Source organism: Carassius carassius, chromosome 49 (assembly GCF_963082965.1).
Source record: "Carassius carassius chromosome 49, fCarCar2.1, whole genome shotgun sequence".
Lineage (NCBI taxonomy): Eukaryota > Metazoa > Chordata > Actinopteri > Cypriniformes > Cyprinidae > Carassius > Carassius carassius.
The window spans coordinates 12,353,865-12,376,583 of NC_081803.1; the positions used below are offsets into that span (position 1 = coordinate 12,353,865).

The window sequence follows — 22,719 nt, forward strand, 5'->3', positions numbered from 1 at the left end:
TATTAAATGTTTTATATTCAGATGCGGTGCTCTTTCTTCCTTTCGGAAGTTTCGACACTTTGAACATGACAGACCTCAGTGGGTAGCCACGGAAAAAAAAATACCCATAATGCCGTATACACAACCCCAGCCTTCCCCACTCCCCACCTCCACCTTAGCCAGACATTAAAAAGAGAGAGTAATGGGGGAGGAAATGAAAAACCAGTCATAAGGACTGCGTGGGAAGCCTCGTATGTGCTCCAAGTAGTTCAAATCAAAGCTCCGTCCTTTTCTCATGCATCCTGCATTTGAGATGCAAACTCTAGACAAAATAAAATGGGTTGTTTCCTGTGCAGCCATTGGTGACAATGCTCAAGCACTGCCTAAATCAAGTGTGTTTGCCCCACAGACGCGTTTGCTGTTGTCCGTATCATTAGCGCTGTCTTTGAGCCGCTTCTGACTGTGATAACAGAAGGTGTGTGTCAATGTTGAGACTACAAGAGAGGCATGCTGGGTAATAAAAACAAAGGCACAGGGTTTGATCATGCACATTGTTAGTACACTGGCTGGTTTGTGTACTGGAGCAAACACCGGATACAGGAAACAGAAGCAGCTGAAGCTCCGGGTCTTAAAGGGAAAAGTAGAAATAGCACGACTCACCTGCGTCAGTTTGCCGTTTTCCAGTCCTTTTGCTTTGTTTTTGATTACAGGGCCTGATGGTTTTTCTGGAATAAGAGATAATGCGTCAAAACAATAGATATGTTTGATAAAGCATAGCAGGATAGTTGCTTCTATGCCTAGAATGTAGGTATTTAGGTTTTTTTTATGGATTCTTGGACAGTTAAATTCTATGGATTCTATAAAGAAAATAAATATGTATTATATATATTGAAAATATTTTAGTATATATACTACCTTTTTACATATATAACAATGTGCTTGAAATGTCAACTACCCAGACCACCTACTTTGTTGGCCAAAATATCAAGTTAAGTCAAGTCTGCTTTATTGTCAATTCTTCCACATGTACAGTACATACATACAGAGAAGCGAAATTGCGTTAATCTCAGTGCATATAGATAACACTAACGATCTAGATCAAAAATAAAATATAAGATACAACTGTATAAGGGAATGTAAAAAAAGACATTAATAAAAATAAAAATAAAGTTAAATAAAGCAGTGCAAGGCACATGGAAGCTTAAAAAAAAAGCTTATTCAGTCTGATTAAAGTGGCAAAGGGCTCTTTATTTTCTTTAAACTGACTGATGAGGTGGTAGAATGACGTCAGTTCCATGGTGAATGAGGTAGTGAGCAGATAAATGCTGCACAAAGTGACTGGTGCACGTCATCGTATGTTTGGGGAGGGGGGGGGGGTTCATAGTTCAGTGCTGCCTGAGCAGAAGAGGGAAGGAGGGGCAAGTTTGGGAGCGAGTTCAGCTTTCTGACAGCCTGATGGATGAAGCTGTCCTTCAGTCTGCTGGTCCTGGCCTGGAGACTCCGCAGTCTCCTCCCTGATGGCAGCAGACTCAAGAAGCTGTGAGACGGGTGGGTGGGATCACCTGCAATGCAGAGGGCTTTGCGAGTGAGACGGGTTCCATAGATGTGCTGGAGGGAGGGGAGAGAGACACCAATGATCTTCTCAGCTGCTCTCACTATGGATTGCAGAGTCTTTCGGCAAGACGCGTTGCAGGCACCATACCACACAGTGATGCAGCTCGACAAGATGCTCTCGATGGTGCCTCTGTAGAAGATGCACATGATGGGGGGCAGGGCTCTGGCTCTCCTCAGTTTGCCAAGGAAGTAGAGACGCTGTTATGATTTCTTGGCCAGTGCTGCAGTGTTGTCAGTCCAGGAGAGGTCCTCTGTGATGTACACACCCAGGAACTTGGTGCTGCTCACTCTCTCCACAGTCGCACCATTGATGGTCAGAGGAACATGCTGAGTGTGCGCTTTCCTGAAGTCAACAACAATCTCCTTCGTCTTCTCCACGTTCAGAGAGAGATTGTTGTCACTGCACCATCCGGCCAGGTGGCTCACCTTGCTCCTGTTTCTGTTTGCTAATGAGACCCAACACAGTCGTGTCATCCGCAAACTTGATGAAGAGGTTGGAGTTGTGTGACGGTGTGCAGTCGTGGGTCAGCAGAGGGAAGAGGAGGATATATATATATATATATATATATATATATGCATGATAGTTACAACCTATATGGCGCACTATATGGCCCTTCATATCCAGTGTGACAAATGCACCAGAAATCCTCTTTGACTCATTTTAAATTACATTTTTTACAAAATATTGGATTACAACTCGATTTACACCCCAAAATGATGACTGTATGCCACTCAATGAATTTAATTCAATGCTGTAATTGTGTATTGTTTCACATTTTAAAACTTAATAAGTATATAAGTATATATATATATATATATATATATATAGAGAGAGAGAGAGAGAGAGAGAGAGAGAGAGATGCGTATATATGCAGTATATATTGGTTAGTATGCACATTCCATTCCAGTGCACATTTGGATTGGTATCCATCTAAAAGCATGCAACTAGATTTCATCATAGACTGAAGCTGTGCTTGCTTTCCCCTATTCTCCTCTCTGTGATTTGCTCTTATTGATTAATATTTTGTGTGTGTCTTATTAATACTCACTGTAAACTTTCAATTCCACTGAGTATTCGTCTAAGTTGGTTAATGACACCGCCATGCAAGTGAAAACTCTCTGGTCGACCAGCGAGCCTTGGGCAATTAGGAGGCTGGAGTTGGCGCTGATGCTGACTCTAGTTTTGTAGCTGTCTGTGGCGGACACGGTGGCCTCATCTTTGTGAGCCTGCTTCACGAGAAGATCGCCGGGAGAGCCATCATCTTTCACCTAAATGAGATAACAGGGCCTTTAGCAAACTGTAAAAACACACATTTAGCACCTATAGATAGAGGTTAAATCAGAAATCAATATGACGATGACAGTAGCTGTATATTGCTTGTCTACCCAGACTGGCTAGCAGGGCAGAGTAACAGCACAGATGCACAAATGCTAAGAGAAACACTCACATATTTCCATTTGGTGAAAATAAGGCCATCTTGCTTGATAGTTCCAATCTTGCATGGAACTTCAATGGTCTCGCCATATAGACCTATAACCGTCTCCACACAGCTCCCTGGAAAATACAAGACAAGAACATCCTGTTTTAGATGGCGGGCTGGCATCAAACAGAGCAGCAGCAAAGAATCGGCAGAAATTACTGTCAAATGCGACATGCGTGCGTACGCAAACATCAGGGCATTATCTTGATTCTGAAACTAAGCAACAAGAAATGGGAAGGGAGGATAGGCAGCTGAGGTGTTGTCTTGATTATTCCCAAGACGTGCACGTTATGCATCTTAATTTTAAATTAGACGTGTTCGCAGATTCTGAAAGCACAAAAGGCACGACTCAACGCAACAGCACCAATGAATTATATTCATGCTGCAGTTTTTCAACACATAACCCGTCTGGAATTCTCTCATGGGAAGTGCATCTATTTATAATTGTCTGTGTATTAGTGTGTGCGTTTAGGCATGGAATGAAGTGACAGACTTGGAAGTTCAACATTGTCATCTCGAATGATAGAATGCACGGCATCGTTCCATTGCCAAAATGACAGCACTGTTTGTCACTTGTGCTGATGAGCGCTGTAAACATCCTACTGTCTTATGTAGATAAGCACTGCCAATCAGCAACAGTCGATCATAGTTTGGAGCGCAAAAAGAGTTGGCATTGTGAAACGTGATGGTATGTTTGCACAATAACAGTTTGAATGGAGTATGACTTGTAGTCTGATTCTACAATTCCTCAGAGTGTTGAGCAAAACTTAGTACTTAAAGGTTGCAGGGCCTTTTATTAATGCCTGGTGAAGTTGTTATGGCAATGAGGCACCATGTACAGTGGTATGATGGATTTACGTAAAGCAGTATAGCGGGTTGAAAGGTCAGGGCAGAAGGGACTTCACAGTCCACCCACTTCCATCAGCACCCCGTCTCTAAGAGAGACTAACAAAAAGTCTGAACAACGAAGGTTCAACTTCTGGTCAAACCAAAGACGAGAGCTGTAGGCAACCGCTCTTCCAAATGCAGTCAGCTTTGCCTCCAGGGCAACTGTTCCCCATTTTTGGAACTTTTCATTGTGATAACAGTTTTAATATTGACCGAGTGCCTGCAATGCAGAGGATAAAAGAGCTGATAAGCAGAAACAACACCAGTGATATAGACACACACTAGAAAACACAGACACATTCACACCAGTTCAGCAGAATAGGTCATTTTGACCTATTGAATACAGACTAATCTGCATAGATACAACATTTCACAGTGCTTTCCAATCAGCCTTTAGATACACGAATACTGGAATTAAACAATCAATCAGTATGCACAAAATTGCTAATGTGTTGGCTAAAGTAATATATCCGCCCCCAAAATTTTCATTTGAAATAAAAATAGGCTTATATTTGTCCGTTTTGAGGCATGAAAAGACATATTCACTATGAACTTACTGGAAAATGGCTGCTTTAAAATTCCCCTTTTATGTTCAAAGAAGACAAAAATAGCATATGGGTTTGAAAAGAAGTGAGGGTGAGTAAATGATGACAGAATACACATTTTTTACATTGGACTATTTCTTTTAAACAGGCTTGGCAGTCACTCTGACTTCAACAGGTTCTGATAAATGACAGAAATGAGACTTTTTTTGCTAAAAGCTCTGAGCTAATAATAAATCCTGTGGAAGAACTGAGATGATGACAGCCTAAAAGGACAGGTGTGGAAAGCAATGTGTACATAGTGGGGTCTAGATACATCTAAAGACTACAGACTGTTTGGACAGCACACAGGGCCTGTGCTAAAATACATCACCAGCACATGGAAACATGATACCTGCACAGGTCGGATAGCACCATGACAACAGATAATCTGATGGAAGATCCAGACAGTAAATAAAGTCAAGAAAAGAGGGAGATGTCGATAGGAAGGGTTTTTTTCGAATCCTGATACCTGTTAAAACATGATTTCAAAGATGAAAGAAACAGCTTAAACTAGCCAAAACTGGTTTGCTGGTGTAAGCTGGAATCTCCACTTGGTTAGGGTGGACTCAGCTTGAGCTAAGGCCATCAAACTTGCATTGGCTGAATTAAACTTTTTTTTTCTTTAGCAAAATGAGTCATATTTTATCCCAAAATCTAAATAAAGTATTGAGAGAAAATGTATTTCACATAAAGAAACTTTTTTTTTCATGGTTCTCTGATTTCATGCAGCTGCTATTTTGATATAAAAATGGAGGTCTGGTGGGATAAAAAAAAAAAAAAAGGTAAACAATGTCCTGGAAATCAGCCTGGAGCTGCTGTATTGGTTTGAATGTGGAAAAGTGGACCAAGAAAGATGCAGAATCACACAGGATTGTAATTCAAGTCTACAGAAATTGGAAGATAAGGCTGTTTAATATTAGCATTAGCATTCCAGCTAATGTGTGCAGGCTACTCCATTTAGATGCACTGTGTTTGTTCAGGTTGTTTTGTTCATGTTTTAAGTTGTGATTGTGATGGTTTCTTCAGCTGGATATTTTTATCTTGCCACCAGATTTTAGGTAAATTATTATTTAAGTAAATTGTTATCGTAAAGAAAGTGAGTCAGATTCTGTGAGGGCCTGGGAATTTCATTCAATGTGAAAAAAAGAGAAAGGATTCCGGTTAACAGCCAACATGTGTTAAAATACTCCCTGCTTCTATTTTAGTTTACAATGGTATAAACCTTTACTAAGGCTTTAGTATTTTGGGGTGAAGAATTGTACTGGATAATGATATATTTAATAAAATATGTTATAGCAGTATTATTTGTCGTACTAAATGTAATTTATGCTGTAAACAAATAATTTTGTGAGACAGGTATTACATTCATGACATTTTTTTGTATGTTAGTATTAAGCATGATATTTATTTACAGTAATGAGAACTTGCTTAATGTGATTGTAGAAAAAAATGTTTTTGGTACTAAGAATAGGTGTAATTTTATTTGCAGAAATGCAGTAATTGTTAAAGTAGGGTTGATTCACATTAATCAACTAGTTATCCAATAACAACTAATCAGTTCTGTTAATTTGTTCTGTTCTTTGCTTAAATCGTTAGACAGTTTGTTGCATGGTTATATAATATAATATTGAAATTATATTATGGTAATTTAAAGCATTGCTGTTAGTGTACAGTCATACACATTATTACATTCATTCTCTGGCTGGTGTTGTATGTGTGTTTTTTTCAACACGCATTGGGCTTTTAAGTTTGGGTCAATGTAAAAATAGACCTCCTTAAAAAAAAAAAATCAAGACCTACTTTAAGAACTGGAGACCAGACAATAATGCAAAACTAAGAACTCACAGTGCATTTTTAAGTAACATCAGAACAGCATGAGACACTACATAAAAACATTTGCAACAAAACTTAACCTAAAGCATTCTAATTCATGAATGTGTCAAAGTCTGCCGTCTCACACACAAAGACAAATGAAGGCATTCAAAAGCTAAAATGTGTCACAAAGCCTCTCATGTCTCTGCATAATGAGGGAAATGTGTTAAAGTATGGACGTTAAGAGAGAGAGAACTCCAGAGACCAGACCTATCTGAAGTGAAGTCAGACAGAAGTGTGACTGATTATAGTTTCTGAACTTCAGAAATGGCTCACAACCGGTTACCAACTAATTTAAACAACCTTTGGTGACCACATCTATCACACTGCAAAAAGTCGGAGTCCTTCTGTATGACTTAACTGTTAACTGTTAGAAAAAGCTCTTTCAGGGTTCCCATAATCATGGGAAACCCAGTATCACACTGCTTTAGCTACTACTTGGAGAACAATAGCAAACCAACAAGGAGAATTTGCTTTCTGTCAGAACCATCAAACCTTAAAGCAGATTGGACTTTAAATCAAAACTCTCTGCAGGAAAACCATTTCATCCCAAAACATGTCTCACTGGGACATTGGGCCATTCAAAGAGTACGTCGATCTTTTGAAAATGTTTAATATTTTTCAGAATGAAATGTTGCTGAAATAATACTGAAGATATGTACACCAGCAATCCCAACATCAACAAAACCTAATGCCTTTTTATAGCAGTGTGGACTAAAAAGGCCTTTTCTCCATGCTTTTATTCAAAGAGAATAAGCTTTGGCCAGTGCAAGAGCTTTGGGCGGCATCAGGTGCGGGAGAGATGATTGACTGTGTCTGAAGTGCTTTTATTGTGCTCACCTAAGTAATAAAGCTAATATTCACCGAGCATATGGTCCTCAAGGTCAAACTGATCCCACTGGGTAATTTCACATTAGAATTTAGCCTTATTCCTGGCAATGTTATTCAGATGTTTTGTTCTCTTTACTTTTAAAAAAAAATCTTTTTTTTATTCACATGGTGACCAAGTCACATGGTGACTGTGCTTCAGTCTAAAGAGATCTGACAAGAGAAAACCATTCACAGCTTAAAACTTATTGCTTTGTTCTTAATTATATTAGGTTTACATGAATTAAACATCAATATACACTGCCTATATGTTGTTGATCAGAAAATACAGTAAAAAAAGTATTATTGTGAAGTTTGATTACATATTAAAATAGCTTTTCTATTTTATTTGTTTTAAATAAAATAGATTTTATTTGATTCTTAAATAAAATTTTATTCCTGTAATGTCAAAGCTGTTTTTTTTTAAAATTCAGGATTCTTTGATGAATAGAAAGTTAAAAAGAACAGCAGTAATTTGAAATAGAAATCGTTTGTCAGATTATGAAAGTCTTTACTCTATATTTTGGTTAATTTAAATGTGTCCTTTCTGAACTAAATAATTAATGTCTTAAAAAAAAATCCAAACTTCTCATCCAAACTTCTAAACAATTATGTACAGCATTTATACCTTCTAAGTAAACGATAAATGCATCCATAAGCATTTAATAATAAGTGTTTTATAAAAATTTGAGTTGAGATTCATGAAATTTCACTGACATTAACTACTGAAATTCTGCTATTGTGACAACGCTAATTATCTCAGCACTAGAGCTTGACAGCTGGAATACTCTGCGCTTTCCGGTTCTTCTAAATCATCTCCATGGATTCCGAAACCCCTCACAGAGAGCAGCAATGTTAGGAGAGAGGGAGGTAAAAGAACTGGCACTGGGGAAATCAATGCCTTCTCTGCTTCACTCTGCAGCCTGCGATTCATCAAACGGCGCCTGCCCTGCCCATGATCAAACCCAAACATATTAACGGCTAAACACGAGAGCAGATTGAAGAAGCTTCTCACAAGCACTCAGAGTTTATCTTACTCTGCTTGCGCTCAAACAGACCGTCGAAAGAGCTTTTGGCACCACCTCGTAACTTCAACATTTGCCTTAATTTAAAACCTGCTGGGCATAATGCCATGCTGAATACGTCTCGACAGTTTCACCATTCTCTACCAACCTTCAGAATGCACTGACGTCAGATATGCTTCTGTGATTCTAAAACATCCTATAAATCTAGAGCTTTACGCTACAGTCCTTCAGCCTGTCTAGAGAGACCTGGGTTGACTGCAGGCTGGCGAAAGATCACAGGATGGTAAACTGGTAATGATCACATGCACACACTCCAAAACACAACTGTCAACACACTCACCAAAATAGACCATTTGAGAACTGTAGTATTTAGTTGTTTTACCTTTGCAGTATTAAGGGGGTTCGGAGGCGGAGATGGAACTGGAGCTGTATTTTAATTGTCTGTCTATGTAGAGGTGCGATATGACAGATATATATTTAATATAAAGTAAAGGTCATAAACTGTTTCAACAAAACCCAATTGGCACAGTTTTTTTATTTATTCGTTGTATCAAAACTGGAGGAAAATCTTAAACATCCTAGGGATTTTTGTTCTTGCAATTGTTGCCTGTAGCTTTCTCACTCGGGGTTGTTATACATAATTTTCTTTTCTTTTTATCTCCATTTTTTTTATTTCATAAAGCTCCTCAGGAGCAAACTGTGAAAAAACTATACAACTTAATTTAATTGAGAATTTTATTCTCTATTAAGTTGCCACACTCTGCAAACACATGAATCGTAAGGTACCTGCCAAAATGCCATCCTTATAAATCAGAAACTTAAAAATGATAACCCATTTTGGTATGTTTGCATATAGCATCTGGACATTGATTAGTGTAAAATGCTTTTCAAGTCACAGTATTAATGTGTTTCCATTAATGATTATTGTCATAATTTCACTCATACACACTGGTACTCCTGCTTATCTCTTTTAATTACTGCTGTATTAGCAGTAAAATACTAATCGAATTGTATCTGGAGCTATAAACCTGGAATGCTATGCCTCCACTTGTGGGAAAAGTTCAAACTGTGCTGAGTTAACACTTTCGTAATGATTGATTCTGACTTTTGATCATTTGACCAGAAAGACCCACTGCAATGCAGTAGATTTTGTACACAACACTGCTAACTGTTTTATTTCTTTACTTTTTAAATTGACCTGCCCCAGGTTTTACGAACATCAGACTTTGATCCACAACTTCAGATATTCACATTTTAAAAGTAGCTTTTGTTCAATAATGACATGCATTTAAAGTAAATGTGTTTGCTGAATAAAGGTTTGGAGGATCCCTATGGGGAAGTATTTTCAGCGGTTTCTAATCTATAAAAACCCACAGAAAGGTGCTATTGTGGTGTTTTGCTGCCAGCCCTAGACACTAATTAATTTAAGGCCTGTCTAGTTAAAGGAATGAAATGCATCCAGACCGGTGATTTGATGGAATTAATGAAGCTCCGACTAAAGCCAGTAATTGATTGGAATTCCATTAGGTGTGGATTCCCTCAGATGCGCCAGCTGAAAACATGCAGGGCATGTGCTTTTGTACAGAATCACCCAGCATGGCGGCTGGGTTTTGACTCAATGTTAGCTTAAATGATACCTGTATCCAAACGCACATGCACGCACACACACACACACACACACACACACACACACACATAGAAGTAGAACAGAGATTCATTATATACATACAGTATATAGATAACACACAGGCAAAAATTCTGCATAAATCATAGATGCAACACCTGTAGCAGATAAAAGTAAATAAACTATTGGTCTAAACAAACTTAAGCAATAAATACAAAATATGCACTGCATATAATCCAATATAATGCAACATAACCATCTGTTCCATATAATCATGCTTACCTGCAGACATACTGTACAGCTCTCAATTAAAAAAATGCCTTTTTTAACCATATAAAAAAAGAGAGAAGAGGAGTAATAAGATGTATAAGAGCATAGTGATTTGAATGTTCATTAACATCAATATACTTCTAAAGTCTCATTAAGTGTGAGCGGTGGCAAACTACTAATCATATGGAGAGGAGAAAAAGACGCAGTATGCAGGTTTGACCTGAAGCTCGAATAAATATATTATTACTGATCCTTCATTCTAAACAGCCTCCACAGCCAGAAATAACAAACCTACAGCAAACCCAACCCCACTTCCAGAAGAAAAATGACAATTTAAGAAGTTCTGGAGAAAGTTCATGATTGAGAATTCAGTGCCTATAGCATGTTGAGCATGATCTAGCAGCTAAGGGCCTCTGAGCACCAGCGCTAATAAAACACAGTGTTTGCATTGGCAAGGTGCTTTCATCTCTTCTAATGTTAGTCTGTTCATCTTCTAAATCAAATATTACTGCCTTCCCAGAGCCATGGATCCACACGAAAAATAGGGTGGTATTAACCAACAGAAAAATCCATATATTTTTTTTTTCAAGCAGGTAAACAAGGAAAGCAGGTCTATGTGATTTGATTTACTCTGCATATCCCACTACATTATTTTTAAACTTTTGAACTTATCCAGTATCAGATTCAGTGATTAAAAGACTGATGGCTTGTATATGGCATAGAATTAAAATATAATTCATTATAGATTTACATTATTTTCATTATTTAATGTTTATGGCACAAAAGGTATCAAATCTTTCATATATTATAGATACATATTACATACATATCTTTTTGGTACCTCAGTATTTTTCTGCCTAATTGGCTGATATCCATATGCTTAAAATACCTCAATATTTCCTGATTAATTAGCCTGGCTGATATTTTAGCCCATCACTAATCAGGACATGCTGAGAAAAAGACACACTGCTTGGTGCTCTGCACCCTTATTAAATATGGTACTCTAATCACGAAAATCCTCAGTATACCATATGCACATCTATAGAAAACATCGGTCCAGGTTCGCTCCACCATCTGTCTCAGCAGCAACTGTTAGTTTGTTCAATTTAATTGAGGGATTTGTCCAGTGCATCTGCATACCCCCCCCCCCGAAAAAAGAGCCAAAGCCAAATCACCCGCATTGCTGATAAATGGCCGCCCATTCAACAAGTAAAAATTCAGATAATTACCACTTAAATTTGACTGGGAACATGCATATGTCTATTTTTTCCCCTATTCTTTTATAAACTCGTACCTCACTATTTTGTTAAGCTATAAAATTTTTTCACCTCTAATATGGCATTAAGCAACACTGCTCTTTGCTTTCAATGGTACCCTGACAGCGATGGTCATGCATAAAGCAGCTGGTTTAGCAAGCCGTGTCAGGAGAGCGGTAGCATTGGATGTAATCATCCTTCTGATGGGCGACAGCAATTACAGTGCAGGGAAAGAGCATTGTCAAAGGGGCTATTTGTTCAACTCCCTTTACTCTTTCATCCTCTCTCCCACTTCCCTTTCAGTGTCTGGACTTCAACTTGGATCCGTCGGCCCTGGAGACTGCAGTGCCTCTACAGAGAAGTTTGAACCGAGATGAACTGAGAGTCTCTCTCAACAAATTAGCTATATGATGTTAGCTGAGATGATTTCCCTGTTCCCTGTTGGAAATCCATCCATGGTGGGTGGCAAATCCATGGTAACTGTGTTGTGAAATATGGTAGAAATACTGTATATTTCTAGCTGTTCCAATCTGGTTGTTATCTGGTTGATCAAACACGAACTTGCACAACTAAAGACTACTACTACATCAGAACAGATAAAAACCAGTACTAAGTTACTATTCTTTTTCTTTTTTCTTCTTCTCTGCAAAAGTGTTTTACATAGTTTCTAGGAAGTTTAATGAAACAAGTATGCATTAATTGAAACCTTTTTTCAACTATATAATTTATCTATTATATTGTCTATCTTTTTTTGTGAAGGCTTTCTAGAATTGGTTCATGTTGGTTAGTGCTGGTTTACCTGTCTCTTTTGGTGAAACTGGTTGATCATAAGAATGGTTAAGCTAGTTAAGAATTCTAATGACAACAGCAGCAAACCAGCAATATATATATATATATATTAGCAGGGCACAGCTCTGTAACTTTCCTCTGAGAAATTCGCAAATATGTGCTCTGAGGACCAAACAAAGCTTCGTTCGGGATCAGGGCCAGTACTCTGGAAGCAGTAGATGTGTATTTGATTATGTTCCAATAAATTTGGAACCCCATAAGAGTTGAATCGACCACCACACAGTGCCTCTGTGTACTGTTTTCATTTAGACATATGGAAAACAAATATTCAAGGATCACAACACACAGCGATAATTGGCCTTCTTCCACGACTAGCACAAGACAGCCGTTAATGACATTTGCTGAGGAGGAATATCGCCTACAGCGGTCTAATAAACACCATCTAAAACAACTTCATCCCATACTGACAAGAGGAAATCTGCTTTTGGCAGAGTTGCGTCCATACTATTAACTTGACTTGACTTTTTCAACAAGACCTTCCATTAGCCTAAAACCTTCATGCTTTCAACATAATTCCTTTCGTTTCTGACGAACCACATGAAATAATAATGAGGGAAATGGGGAGAGAGATTAGGACTCTGATGGGCTTCCTGTGGATGGAGACACTTTAATAGCAATGTACAACTATGCCCTTAAAGAGTTCACGTCCATCACGGTGTGTCTGAACATGGGGCGAGAAAGTAAGGGATAGGTTAATGAGCTGATTCAGATAAGTCTGCTGACCGCAGTCTGGCCAAGAACGAGAACAACCCAATCGCAATGCAAATGTGTACTGGGGATCAATGCTCTTTGCCCACCGAATCTGGTCCCCTGTGCTGTTAACAAGGAAGAAGTAATTGATTAAAAGAGCCGGCACACGCAGAGAAATAAAGCACACAAACACACGCCGATGTGACTACGTGCTCAAAAGCAAACAGTAGGTAAACTGAAAGTGTGCGGCTCAGTCAAGAGCAGTGACTTTATTAGCGTAGTCTTTATTACACCACAAAGGTGAAGAAATCAGAGCCATTTTTTTTCTCTTCCGACTCCTTGTAGAGGGCCTCTGGTGGTGTATGCAGTCTAATTGACCCATCCATGGCCCGGGCTTTCAGGAGTGAACGGGCACAGAGCCTGGAGTGCTGAAATAATTGACTTGATGAAATGAAGAGCAGAAACTCTCAGAGGATGGCTGCCTCATCCATGCACAACCTCTGTCTGTCTCTCTCTTTCTTTCTCTCCAGCCTTTTTGGTCTGTCGCACCAAGGGAGAATTCACTAAACAGTTGCTCCACAATGGTTTTTGCCACAACAAAGAGCATCTTAATCAGTAAACAACCGCAATCCAGCAGAGAAAGTGCTCTGTCGTATTTAAATCAAGTAATTTTCTTTTTTTTCAGCTATTTGTCTGGGGAAAAGTAAGCAGAAAACTTAATTTAATTACAAAGAGATGCTTATGTAAAGTTTCTATTGATCAATGCAGCAGTTATTCATCAAACTCTCCTCAAATGGGGAATATCAGACAAAGTTAATGAGTGCACTTTTGGCCAATTTAAAGAACCAATTCAAGCACTCCTTCACTGTTAAATCTTCAACAACTCAACAAAAGTAATCTTATGAGTTGAATACGATTTGGCAGTCTGTTTTGAATTTGATGCAACAAAAAGACAAAATATCTGCCCAAAACATCTTTCTGTTAAGTTGACCTCGTGGCTGCTTGCAATATAAAACAAAAAGGAGAAAGTGACCAGTTAAAAAATAAAAAAAAAAATAATTAAAAAAGTTATTTTTAGTGAATTGAAAACATACAGCATGATTCAGTGTGATGGGTACTTGAACAAATAACTCTCATGAGCTGGTTCTTTTTAGTGAATCAACAACATAAAGTGATCACTGATTCATAAACAAAATTATTTTTTGGTAAATTGAAAATATTCTGTGTGATTCAGTTTAGTCAGGTTCAAGGACAAATTACTCTTATGAGCCGGTTTTTTTAGTGAATGAAAAACATTCAGCACATTTAGAGTTGTTCACCAAAAAAAATTATCATATAAGCTTATCTGTATCAGACTGAAACACTACCTCTGTTAGTTTACAGAAATTGCAGAGAGAGACTCTTTTACATATATAACCTAATCAGAATCAAATCCAAATTGAAATCAAAACAAAGGATTTTGAAATTTGAAATTGACAGGTTTTTGTCAGTTATAAGATTTGCATAATTTTTTTTGAACCGGGCAGCAAAACAATGCATGCATACAAATAAATAGAAGTAACGGTGAACTCAAATTCCTTCTAAGCACAATCCCCCTGACTGATTGGCGAAGCAAGTCAAAGCTGTCTTCTGCAGGGCAGTGTGTTGTTCTCACCTTTAACACAGCACTATTCAGACAGACTGACTCAGCAACCCACTTAAACAAATGCTAGCCCTGCAGAGGACCATTGAGACCTATGTGTGTCTTACCAGACCTCTTATAATAGACATCAGTATGCACTGAAGTGAAGGTTGAGAGTTTGAGACAGGAACAGAAATACGTGTTGCTATTATTAAGGCAGGTGCTTCTTTTGAGAATACGCTGCTTATTTTCTAGGCACACAGACGTAGCCTGAGGCATTAAGGTGAAGTGGGGATATGGCCCTTTGTCAGAGCATTGCAAGGACACTTTTCATAACTAAGTAAATTTTTGACAGCTGGGAGAAGTGTTTGTTACTTCCAAATATTCCAGGATGGTGACACAGTTAAATGTGGTATGCTACATGATAGGGCTTGTAACACAGAGGGCATCTATTGCATTGAATCTCACAAAACAAGCCTAAAATATTCATATGTAAGCTTATTTATTATAATTAGATGTCTAGGTATATTTCAGTTCCAATAAAAAAAATATTAATAACTGAATGTCTAATGAATATGATATGTCAATTAATAACAAGAAGCCCACAAAATGAAAATAATTTAAAGATGTTACTGTAGCAGATTAAAGCTCTGAATAGTTATTGCAAATAGTGGCAGCTTGTTAGGGGGAACAAAAAAGGCACAGCCAAATTTTGAAAATGTAAAGTAGAAAAGAGCAATTTATTGTTATTAAAATTCCCAGTTATTAATTTCACATCTTCATAATTTGGATTAATTTTTTTATTATTATTATTTTCTATTTCACCATTGTAAACCATACTCTGAACTCCAAACCCTGGTCATGTACCAGTGTTTTTTTCTTTAAGTGCTAAATAAGTGAAACTTGTCTTATATAGTGTGTATGTGTATTTTTCTTAATTTTCCTGTATAAAAGAAGCTCTTTAAATCCCCCAGTACCCTAGACTGTTATCATTTAGTACACCCACCAGCCATTACTGATTACAAAATGGCTAAATTTTGACTTTAGGCAACTGTTTTGTAATCAAATTTATCCAAACACATGAAGTGTTTTTTTCATTATTCATATGTAATCATCCTTAAATTAACCTTGTAAGTTCACATCTTTGAAAAGTATTTTATTTATTTATTTGGAATAGTGAAATTCAACCACATATAACTGCCCACTTGTTCATTACCATAATGCTTTTAGTTTCATTGTAATTCTTGCACGAAAATACTCTATTATAGTATTTTTTACCATATTACAGTAATGAATCACCATTGAGAAGAATATGTGAAGTATTACAAAATGCATAACAGTAATAAACAGTTTGGAAGAAAGTGTTATACATACAGCTTTTGTTTGCTTTTCGGTCTTTTTTTCCCATTGTCCCTTGATTTTAGGGTACAATGTGACCTGGATATGATTGTGAGATTTACTCGATCACTTATAATGCCTGATGTATATAGGCAATAGAGAGAGACAAAGATAAAGACACACAGAAAGAGACAGTTCATCTCCATGCACAGCTTGTGCTTCACTGAACAGGTGGCAGGGAGTGTGAGGTACAGCGACATGGATGTGAAAGGACGAGAAACACATTATAATTGCCCTAACCATGTTAGAGTCGATTTCTCAATAGCAATGCCAGCAACACATGCCTGAAAGGGCTTATCTGGCAGGAACGATGCAATTTCTGTCTGGCTGAACTAACCAAACAGACTTACTCAATTCAAATAGATTGCAGAATTTCAAAAAGAAAACCTTGAGGGCTGTATAACAGGACAAATTGAGCAAACTTGACCAAATGACTATTATATGAGTGAGTGTGATTTCTGAGAGTTATGAGCACGGTGATAACATTCACTTGTGGAATCTTGGGCACCAGAGAGCCACTCCCATGAACAGAGAAAACAATGTGAACATTTTCAGTTGTGCTGTCTTGGGTGTCAGGACTGGGCTGGGATAGACATCGTCATGTGAGGGAAGAAAGAAGAAGAATATGTCGAGCTGGAATTAAGGGTTGTTTTTGTTCATTGGGCACACTGAGAAAAGAGGAGAGGAACAGCAGTGTGCGAGAGAGTGAACGTGCTGTGAAAGAAACCACAAGGCTTCTGGACTCTCATAGGGATAAGCAGCATCATACATCCAGCTTTCTTCTTCTCTTCTCTCTCTTCTCTCAGTCTGTCGCTATTTCTCTGTTGGATGTTTCAGATCAATGCTGGCACTCCCAATGCTCCCTGCTACAGTGCTGTCTGTACTGAGAGATTTCAATCCCATTGATAGTGAAGGTTTGTCTCTGCACTGAGACATGGGCCAGCATTTTAATCCAGAGGCCACTCTGCTATGCCAAAACACTCTCAAGGGAGGCATTCATTCTGCTTCTGTGTACACCAAACACAAGTTTATTCCAGGCTTAAGGAAGTTCTGAACCTTTGCACTCCTTACCATTCACCATATTTGCTATTCAAATGTATTCTAGTCAAATAACCCTGAGATCAGGATTATGACGATAGGTGTCAAAGGTAATAGAGAATGTATACATCTATAATGAATCCAGATGATGAGAAAAGTTGTTCAGGAACTTAAAGTCATATCAAACTGATTTACTATCCTAATGGACATTTCTGTTCTTCAACAATGAGTCATTGCAATAGAGATCAACACATTTCTATTTAGTTCACTCACAGGCAAAACAGTTTGAGCAGATGACTCTTATAATTGGTTATTTTTAGTTATTCAAAACCATAGAGTGCAACGAGCATAGTCTGATTCATTGGCAAATGTCTCTTATGAGTGTTTTGTTTACTGACTCTTTCAAAAAGACTCAAGTTACTGATTTAAACCACTCCAATGAATACTTCACTAAACAAACTCATTGAATCAGTCAGGGCAGATAATGAATTAATACTGAAGTCACTTAGTAAACTGCAAGTTAGCTAAAAAAGGTTTTGCACTCTTAAGGGTTATAATATCAGAAACATTTCTGACAGACTATCTAGACGTTCCCGTTCTAATTATTTTTTCTGTCACTCAAACTACAAATGTGAAATAGATTGCAGTAGAAAGACATTTCATATTAATAATCTTTTATTTATAGGATACTGTTTAAACAAAATGGAGGTATTTTAGGAGGCTTACAAATTAAAAAGTGCTAATTATTAATAGCATTTTAATCAAACCTTTCTATGAAGAGTTATTTACCTGAACAAAAACAATTAGCATAGTTTGTAGTCTGATTAGAGTTATTCTTTTATACTAAGTTTATAAGGTTTTTTAGATGTCTCTAAAGAATGTTCTTTACTCTAACAATTAATCTGAAAAGTATAAAAGGTGAAAAAAGCTAAAGAAAAAGCTAAAATAATGCTGGATAAAGGAAGCAATAATTGTGTAAGGAAGCTTACACACCAAAAGTAAAGCAAGTGAATAAAGCAACTTCATAAAACATTACTTGAATAGTTGGGCAACTATCCATCAGCCACGTCCATTTGTAGGAGTGGCTATACAGGTGACAAATGGAAAATGTCACTGAAAATGAACACATAAACAATTCTCTGAACTATTGCACACACTCACACATTCGCCCTGAAAGTCACAAAGTTTCTATGCTGAATTTTTCAAATTTCTCATTCAGAGGAAACAATTAGACAGAACTCCCTTTGCCACAACAAAACAAAAATCCAATTATCATAGCATTCGAACACAACAGCGCCAAACGCGGAGACTGAAACAGTCACACAGAGGAACAAAAAAAGAAGCAAATTAACTGAGTATTGTGCATCAGCCTAAAACAGCTCCCGTGTCCCATCCCCTCCCTCCCTTTGCGTTTCATTTTGATCTCTTCTTTGCAATGGCAGGTGCAGCTTGTTAAATAGAATTTTTCTTATCCAAATGTAGATGTTAGAGTTTTAAAGTAATGATGCAAATTTGACATAGTATGAAATTGGCTGCAAGCTTAGCTTGCAATCTTACATGCACAGCATGCAGAGGTGATTAATCATGTACTTTAATTGTAAAAGTTAACAAAATAAAACATTAATTTATCCATAAAATGTGTTATTTCTCAGCTTAAATTTTTGCTGCAATGCCTTTTTGATCACGTAAAAGCTACATTCATTTTAATTGATTGTAAATATTCCTATTATTTTATACGATTGGTCAATGACATGTAAGCACTCAGAAAGAGAACAGAATTTGAGCGCCGCCTCTATTATGTTTCCTCTTTCCAATTGAAAACTGACTCACATTTAATGGTTACCATGTAAGATGTACTTTTACATGCACCATAAAACAAAACAAAAAGCAGCATATGTGCTGTTTTTATAATGTTGTGAGTGAGGTTCATTACCTGAAACAAAAGGTGGACCCAAAGGCTCACCCTCCACACTTTATATGTAGAAAAAGACCCAAGTCCATAAAAAAAGTATGGTGAGAGTACAGCTTTTGAAATAAGTCAAAATGGCTCTAGTGATTCTCCCCTCGCCTTTTATCTGCCCTCTTCAGAGAGAAGCATACCACTCTTAGGACCCAGGAAGAAAATGAAAATGCATGCATACATACACACAGAGGAAAGCAAGTACAGAGCAAAGCAAAGAACATCAGTCATGGAAGGCAGGTAAGTGCACTTTGTAATAATTTCTGTAATGCTTTACATTATGAGTTGGAGGGTATCATTTGGGAGCGGTGATGCACATGCTTCCAGGAGGTCTTGGTGGTGAGGTCTTGCATCACAATCTATGTTCGTCTGCTTCCCTTTATGTAATGGTATTAAACCCACTGCAGGGGGTCACTGCAGGGTCATTTGGAAACAACAAAACCTCCCCGTAAGTAAAGACTTGCTGCAGGGCATCATTATGCCCCAATCTCATTTAGTACTGCAGGTAATGAAGCAAAATCATTACCCTGCATCTGCTGCTCATACAAAGGAGACAACAGTCCATTTGGAACCTGACACCAAACATCTAAACAGTACAGTGGCCAGTTAACAGGGGAAACGGGCATCCTCCCATTACCGGATCCCTACAGTGACTGTATGAGCAGATGTTGCACGTTATATATTCAGGTGTAGGCTCTGACCGCAGTTCAGGCTAAGTTCCCCACTGAGCAGTTAGTGTTGGTCCGAAAGGGTAAAAAAGGAATGAAAGAGGGCTTAGGATTGGTTCCTGTGGCACACCCTTTGAATTGAGAAAATATGTCACGATCATACATCTTTGGTTGAAGATTAATTGTCATTAACAAGTTCAACTCATAACATCAATATGCCAGTAAGAGATAGATGGCTCATTCATTGAATCATTCCTCACTGAAAAAATTAGATTTTTTTTCAAAAATGGTGATTTACTCAGGAACAATGCAAAGACTTTTGAGTGAGTCGTTCACTCAAATGAATTGTTTCATTAACAGTGAGTCACTCAAGAATCACACACTGTAGATTGCTAGGAGATGCGCAATGGTTCTGCTTTGACGTTGTATGGAATTATTTCTGTGAGTGGAGCCAAAATAATAATAATAATAACAAGTAATGAGCAACTTTGTATCTAAAATGTAAGTTACTCAACATAAATTGTATTAAATTGTTGTATGATATCAATGACACTCAAATTCCAAATATGTGAAACAATACTGTCTTTGCTAATGTAATGTTTTATTACACAAGTTTTAAAATAAAATAAAAGCAGTGCAATACGCACTCACATAGAATTCCACCGTGCTGCTTTTCCATTGTTTTTCTATATAAACAAGCACTAGATGGATGTGTTTGACTGTTAAGTTCTGTCTTTTCATGCAGAGGTTAAAAATATACTTTTTAAACACAAAAACATTCTGTGTGAATGGCCCTAACACATTAGGTCTGTCCCAAATTGCGTACTTACACTTTTAAATGCCATTTTATTATAAATAGTGTGATTAATATTAACATTTCAAAAAGTATTATTTTTTTTAAATAAAATAAAAATAAAAAAAGTCTCATGCCCTTAACTGCCACAGCTTTCTTTACATATTAGAGGGGGAGGAGCTATCAGACTCAAATGGTGGAGGACAAGATTACCTTATAATTCACACACTAGACAATGGAGTAACTGGTGTATAGTATAGGTGCATAGTGTACAGTATGTCATAGGGGACACAACTATTAGTTCAAATATGTGTACTTCACACTCAGCTCACCAAAGCTGAAAAAAAAAATAAACGGGATATGAAAACCCATGTTTCCACTTAATAGGTCTTTGTGCTATACAGCAGGCTCAGGGATACTGCGTCAAGTGAACGCATGCCTCTATTAAAGTCAATGTTCTGTACTGCTCGCTCTTGACACAGCAGAAATCCTTCTCACTTTTGCCAGTGTTCAGATCTCCATAGCCATATGGAGAGTAACAGGGTGAAAAAAATCACAGTGTATCCAAGCAAAATCCTGTTATTAACCGTAAGTGTCTGGTGCCAAAGGCCTCTTTTCATCCAACTCCCAACCATAACCAGCAGCAGGAGAGGTGAAGGATGACTCCGCTCTCGCTCATTTTTGTGTTTGTTTCTCTCTGTTCTCCCGTCTCATGCTGGTGAAAGGCCAGCAGTGGGCCTGGAATGGACAACACCCACAACCCCCCAGTGTGATAGCTGCAAAAGTAAAGTTCCCATGAGAAAAACAGGCATTCGTTTCCATTCTGCTGCTCAGTTGCCCATTAGTTGAACTGGGAAGAAGTCATGTTTGAAAGCAGACAGGAAATGAGGATGGGCATGAGTAACAGTGTGAAGATGGTTTAATGGCTGGGGACCATTTAGCAACACAGACTTGGAAAACCGATTGACATGCCTTGTGCTTCTACACACTGGAGCTGTTTCACACCTGTGGGAGTGTAAGCTTTTTAGTGCGAGCGTGTGAGAGAAGTGTGAGACATGCACCATTAGTGCTGTGTGTGTCAGTCACGCTGGCATGCCCAGGAGACACATTCCTCTGTTTGACTTTAGATCACATACGATGTGTGCAATTTATAATCTGAGCTAAAGGATTAGTTCATCTTCAATGAAATGTCATTTACCCACCCTCATGTCATTCCAAACCAGTATCTCTGCATTTCATGTGTGGAACACACACATTTTGAATATGTGACAGGTTCACAACTTTTTATATGCATCTATAATGGTGAATGGAAATTTAAAAACTTGGGGGTTGGGGTGAATTATCCCTTTAAAGTGACGAGACGAGATTTTATCAATATCGGCGCAAGCCTCCTGCCAACTACAGCTCCAAATCCACCCACGACACTAAAGACATGCAAATGGCGCAATGTTTGCTTAATCACATTTAGAGAGAAAGGGGTCTCTTGGAGGCCTAGGGGCAATTAGGCACAACATTGAAGAAATGACAGCAGATGGTCTTGGGAGTACACCAGAGCATTACCTGGCTGCCTTTTCCTTCTTTACACACTACACAATATTAATAATAAGCTTACCACTGCCAAAGAGTTACCCAAAATGCTGCTTAGCCAAGTCCAACTTTCCAAAAGTTGAGTGCATATTCCTACATTCTAATAAGATCCGATCCTATTACAGATGCATTTAGTGTCTTCTTAAAAATGGTTCAATACAGTAACACTGAGTTAATTGAAGCCTGTGGACATCTTCTTTTTTGCTTTAGCACAGTAACATGCAGAGTTAATGAGGATGACCCCCTCCAGAGTAAGTCTGCTGTGGATTTAACTTGGCTCCATGGTCTGCTCTGTCGATTTAGCACTTGGTCTTCTACTATCAGACCTCCTTTTTGTGTTGTTCACTTTCAGCACAGCCCTAATCCTGACTAAAAGCCCCGATTCTGCAGTAATCCAAGCCAGTGTGTGAAGATGTGACAGAGGAAGCCAGTGATCTTTGGGTTTACCCAGGGAATTGGAATAGTGTCTTGTATTTAACCTTCCCTCCACTCACGGATAGTTTGTATTGTTGACACATGGTTCTGCATGTATTACTATTAATGTGAAGTATTTGGTGATCTCATCACGTTTGACTGTGTGTGTCTGTTGACTTGCAGAGAGACTGAGAAAGGAAAAAGACCAACTCAAGCAAGCAGGTTGAGTCATACACAGAGA

General features: G+C 38.0%; 1 protein-coding gene across 2 annotated transcripts in view; it reads right to left on the reverse strand.

Annotated features, from left to right (window-relative positions):
- Positions 1 to 22,719, reverse strand: part of LOC132132518 (CD166 antigen homolog) — a 60,408-nt gene that overhangs the window by 12,439 nt on the left and 25,250 nt on the right. For both annotated transcript variants that reach the window (XM_059544922.1, XM_059544921.1), the window contains exons 2-4: positions 3,042 to 3,148; positions 2,643 to 2,862; positions 640 to 704 (exon numbers count right to left, since the gene is read on the reverse strand). In XM_059544922.1, the coding sequence (XP_059400905.1) occupies positions 640 to 704; positions 2,643 to 2,862; positions 3,042 to 3,148 (392 nt within the window). The remainder of the gene's footprint in view (positions 1 to 639; positions 705 to 2,642; positions 2,863 to 3,041; positions 3,149 to 22,719) is intronic.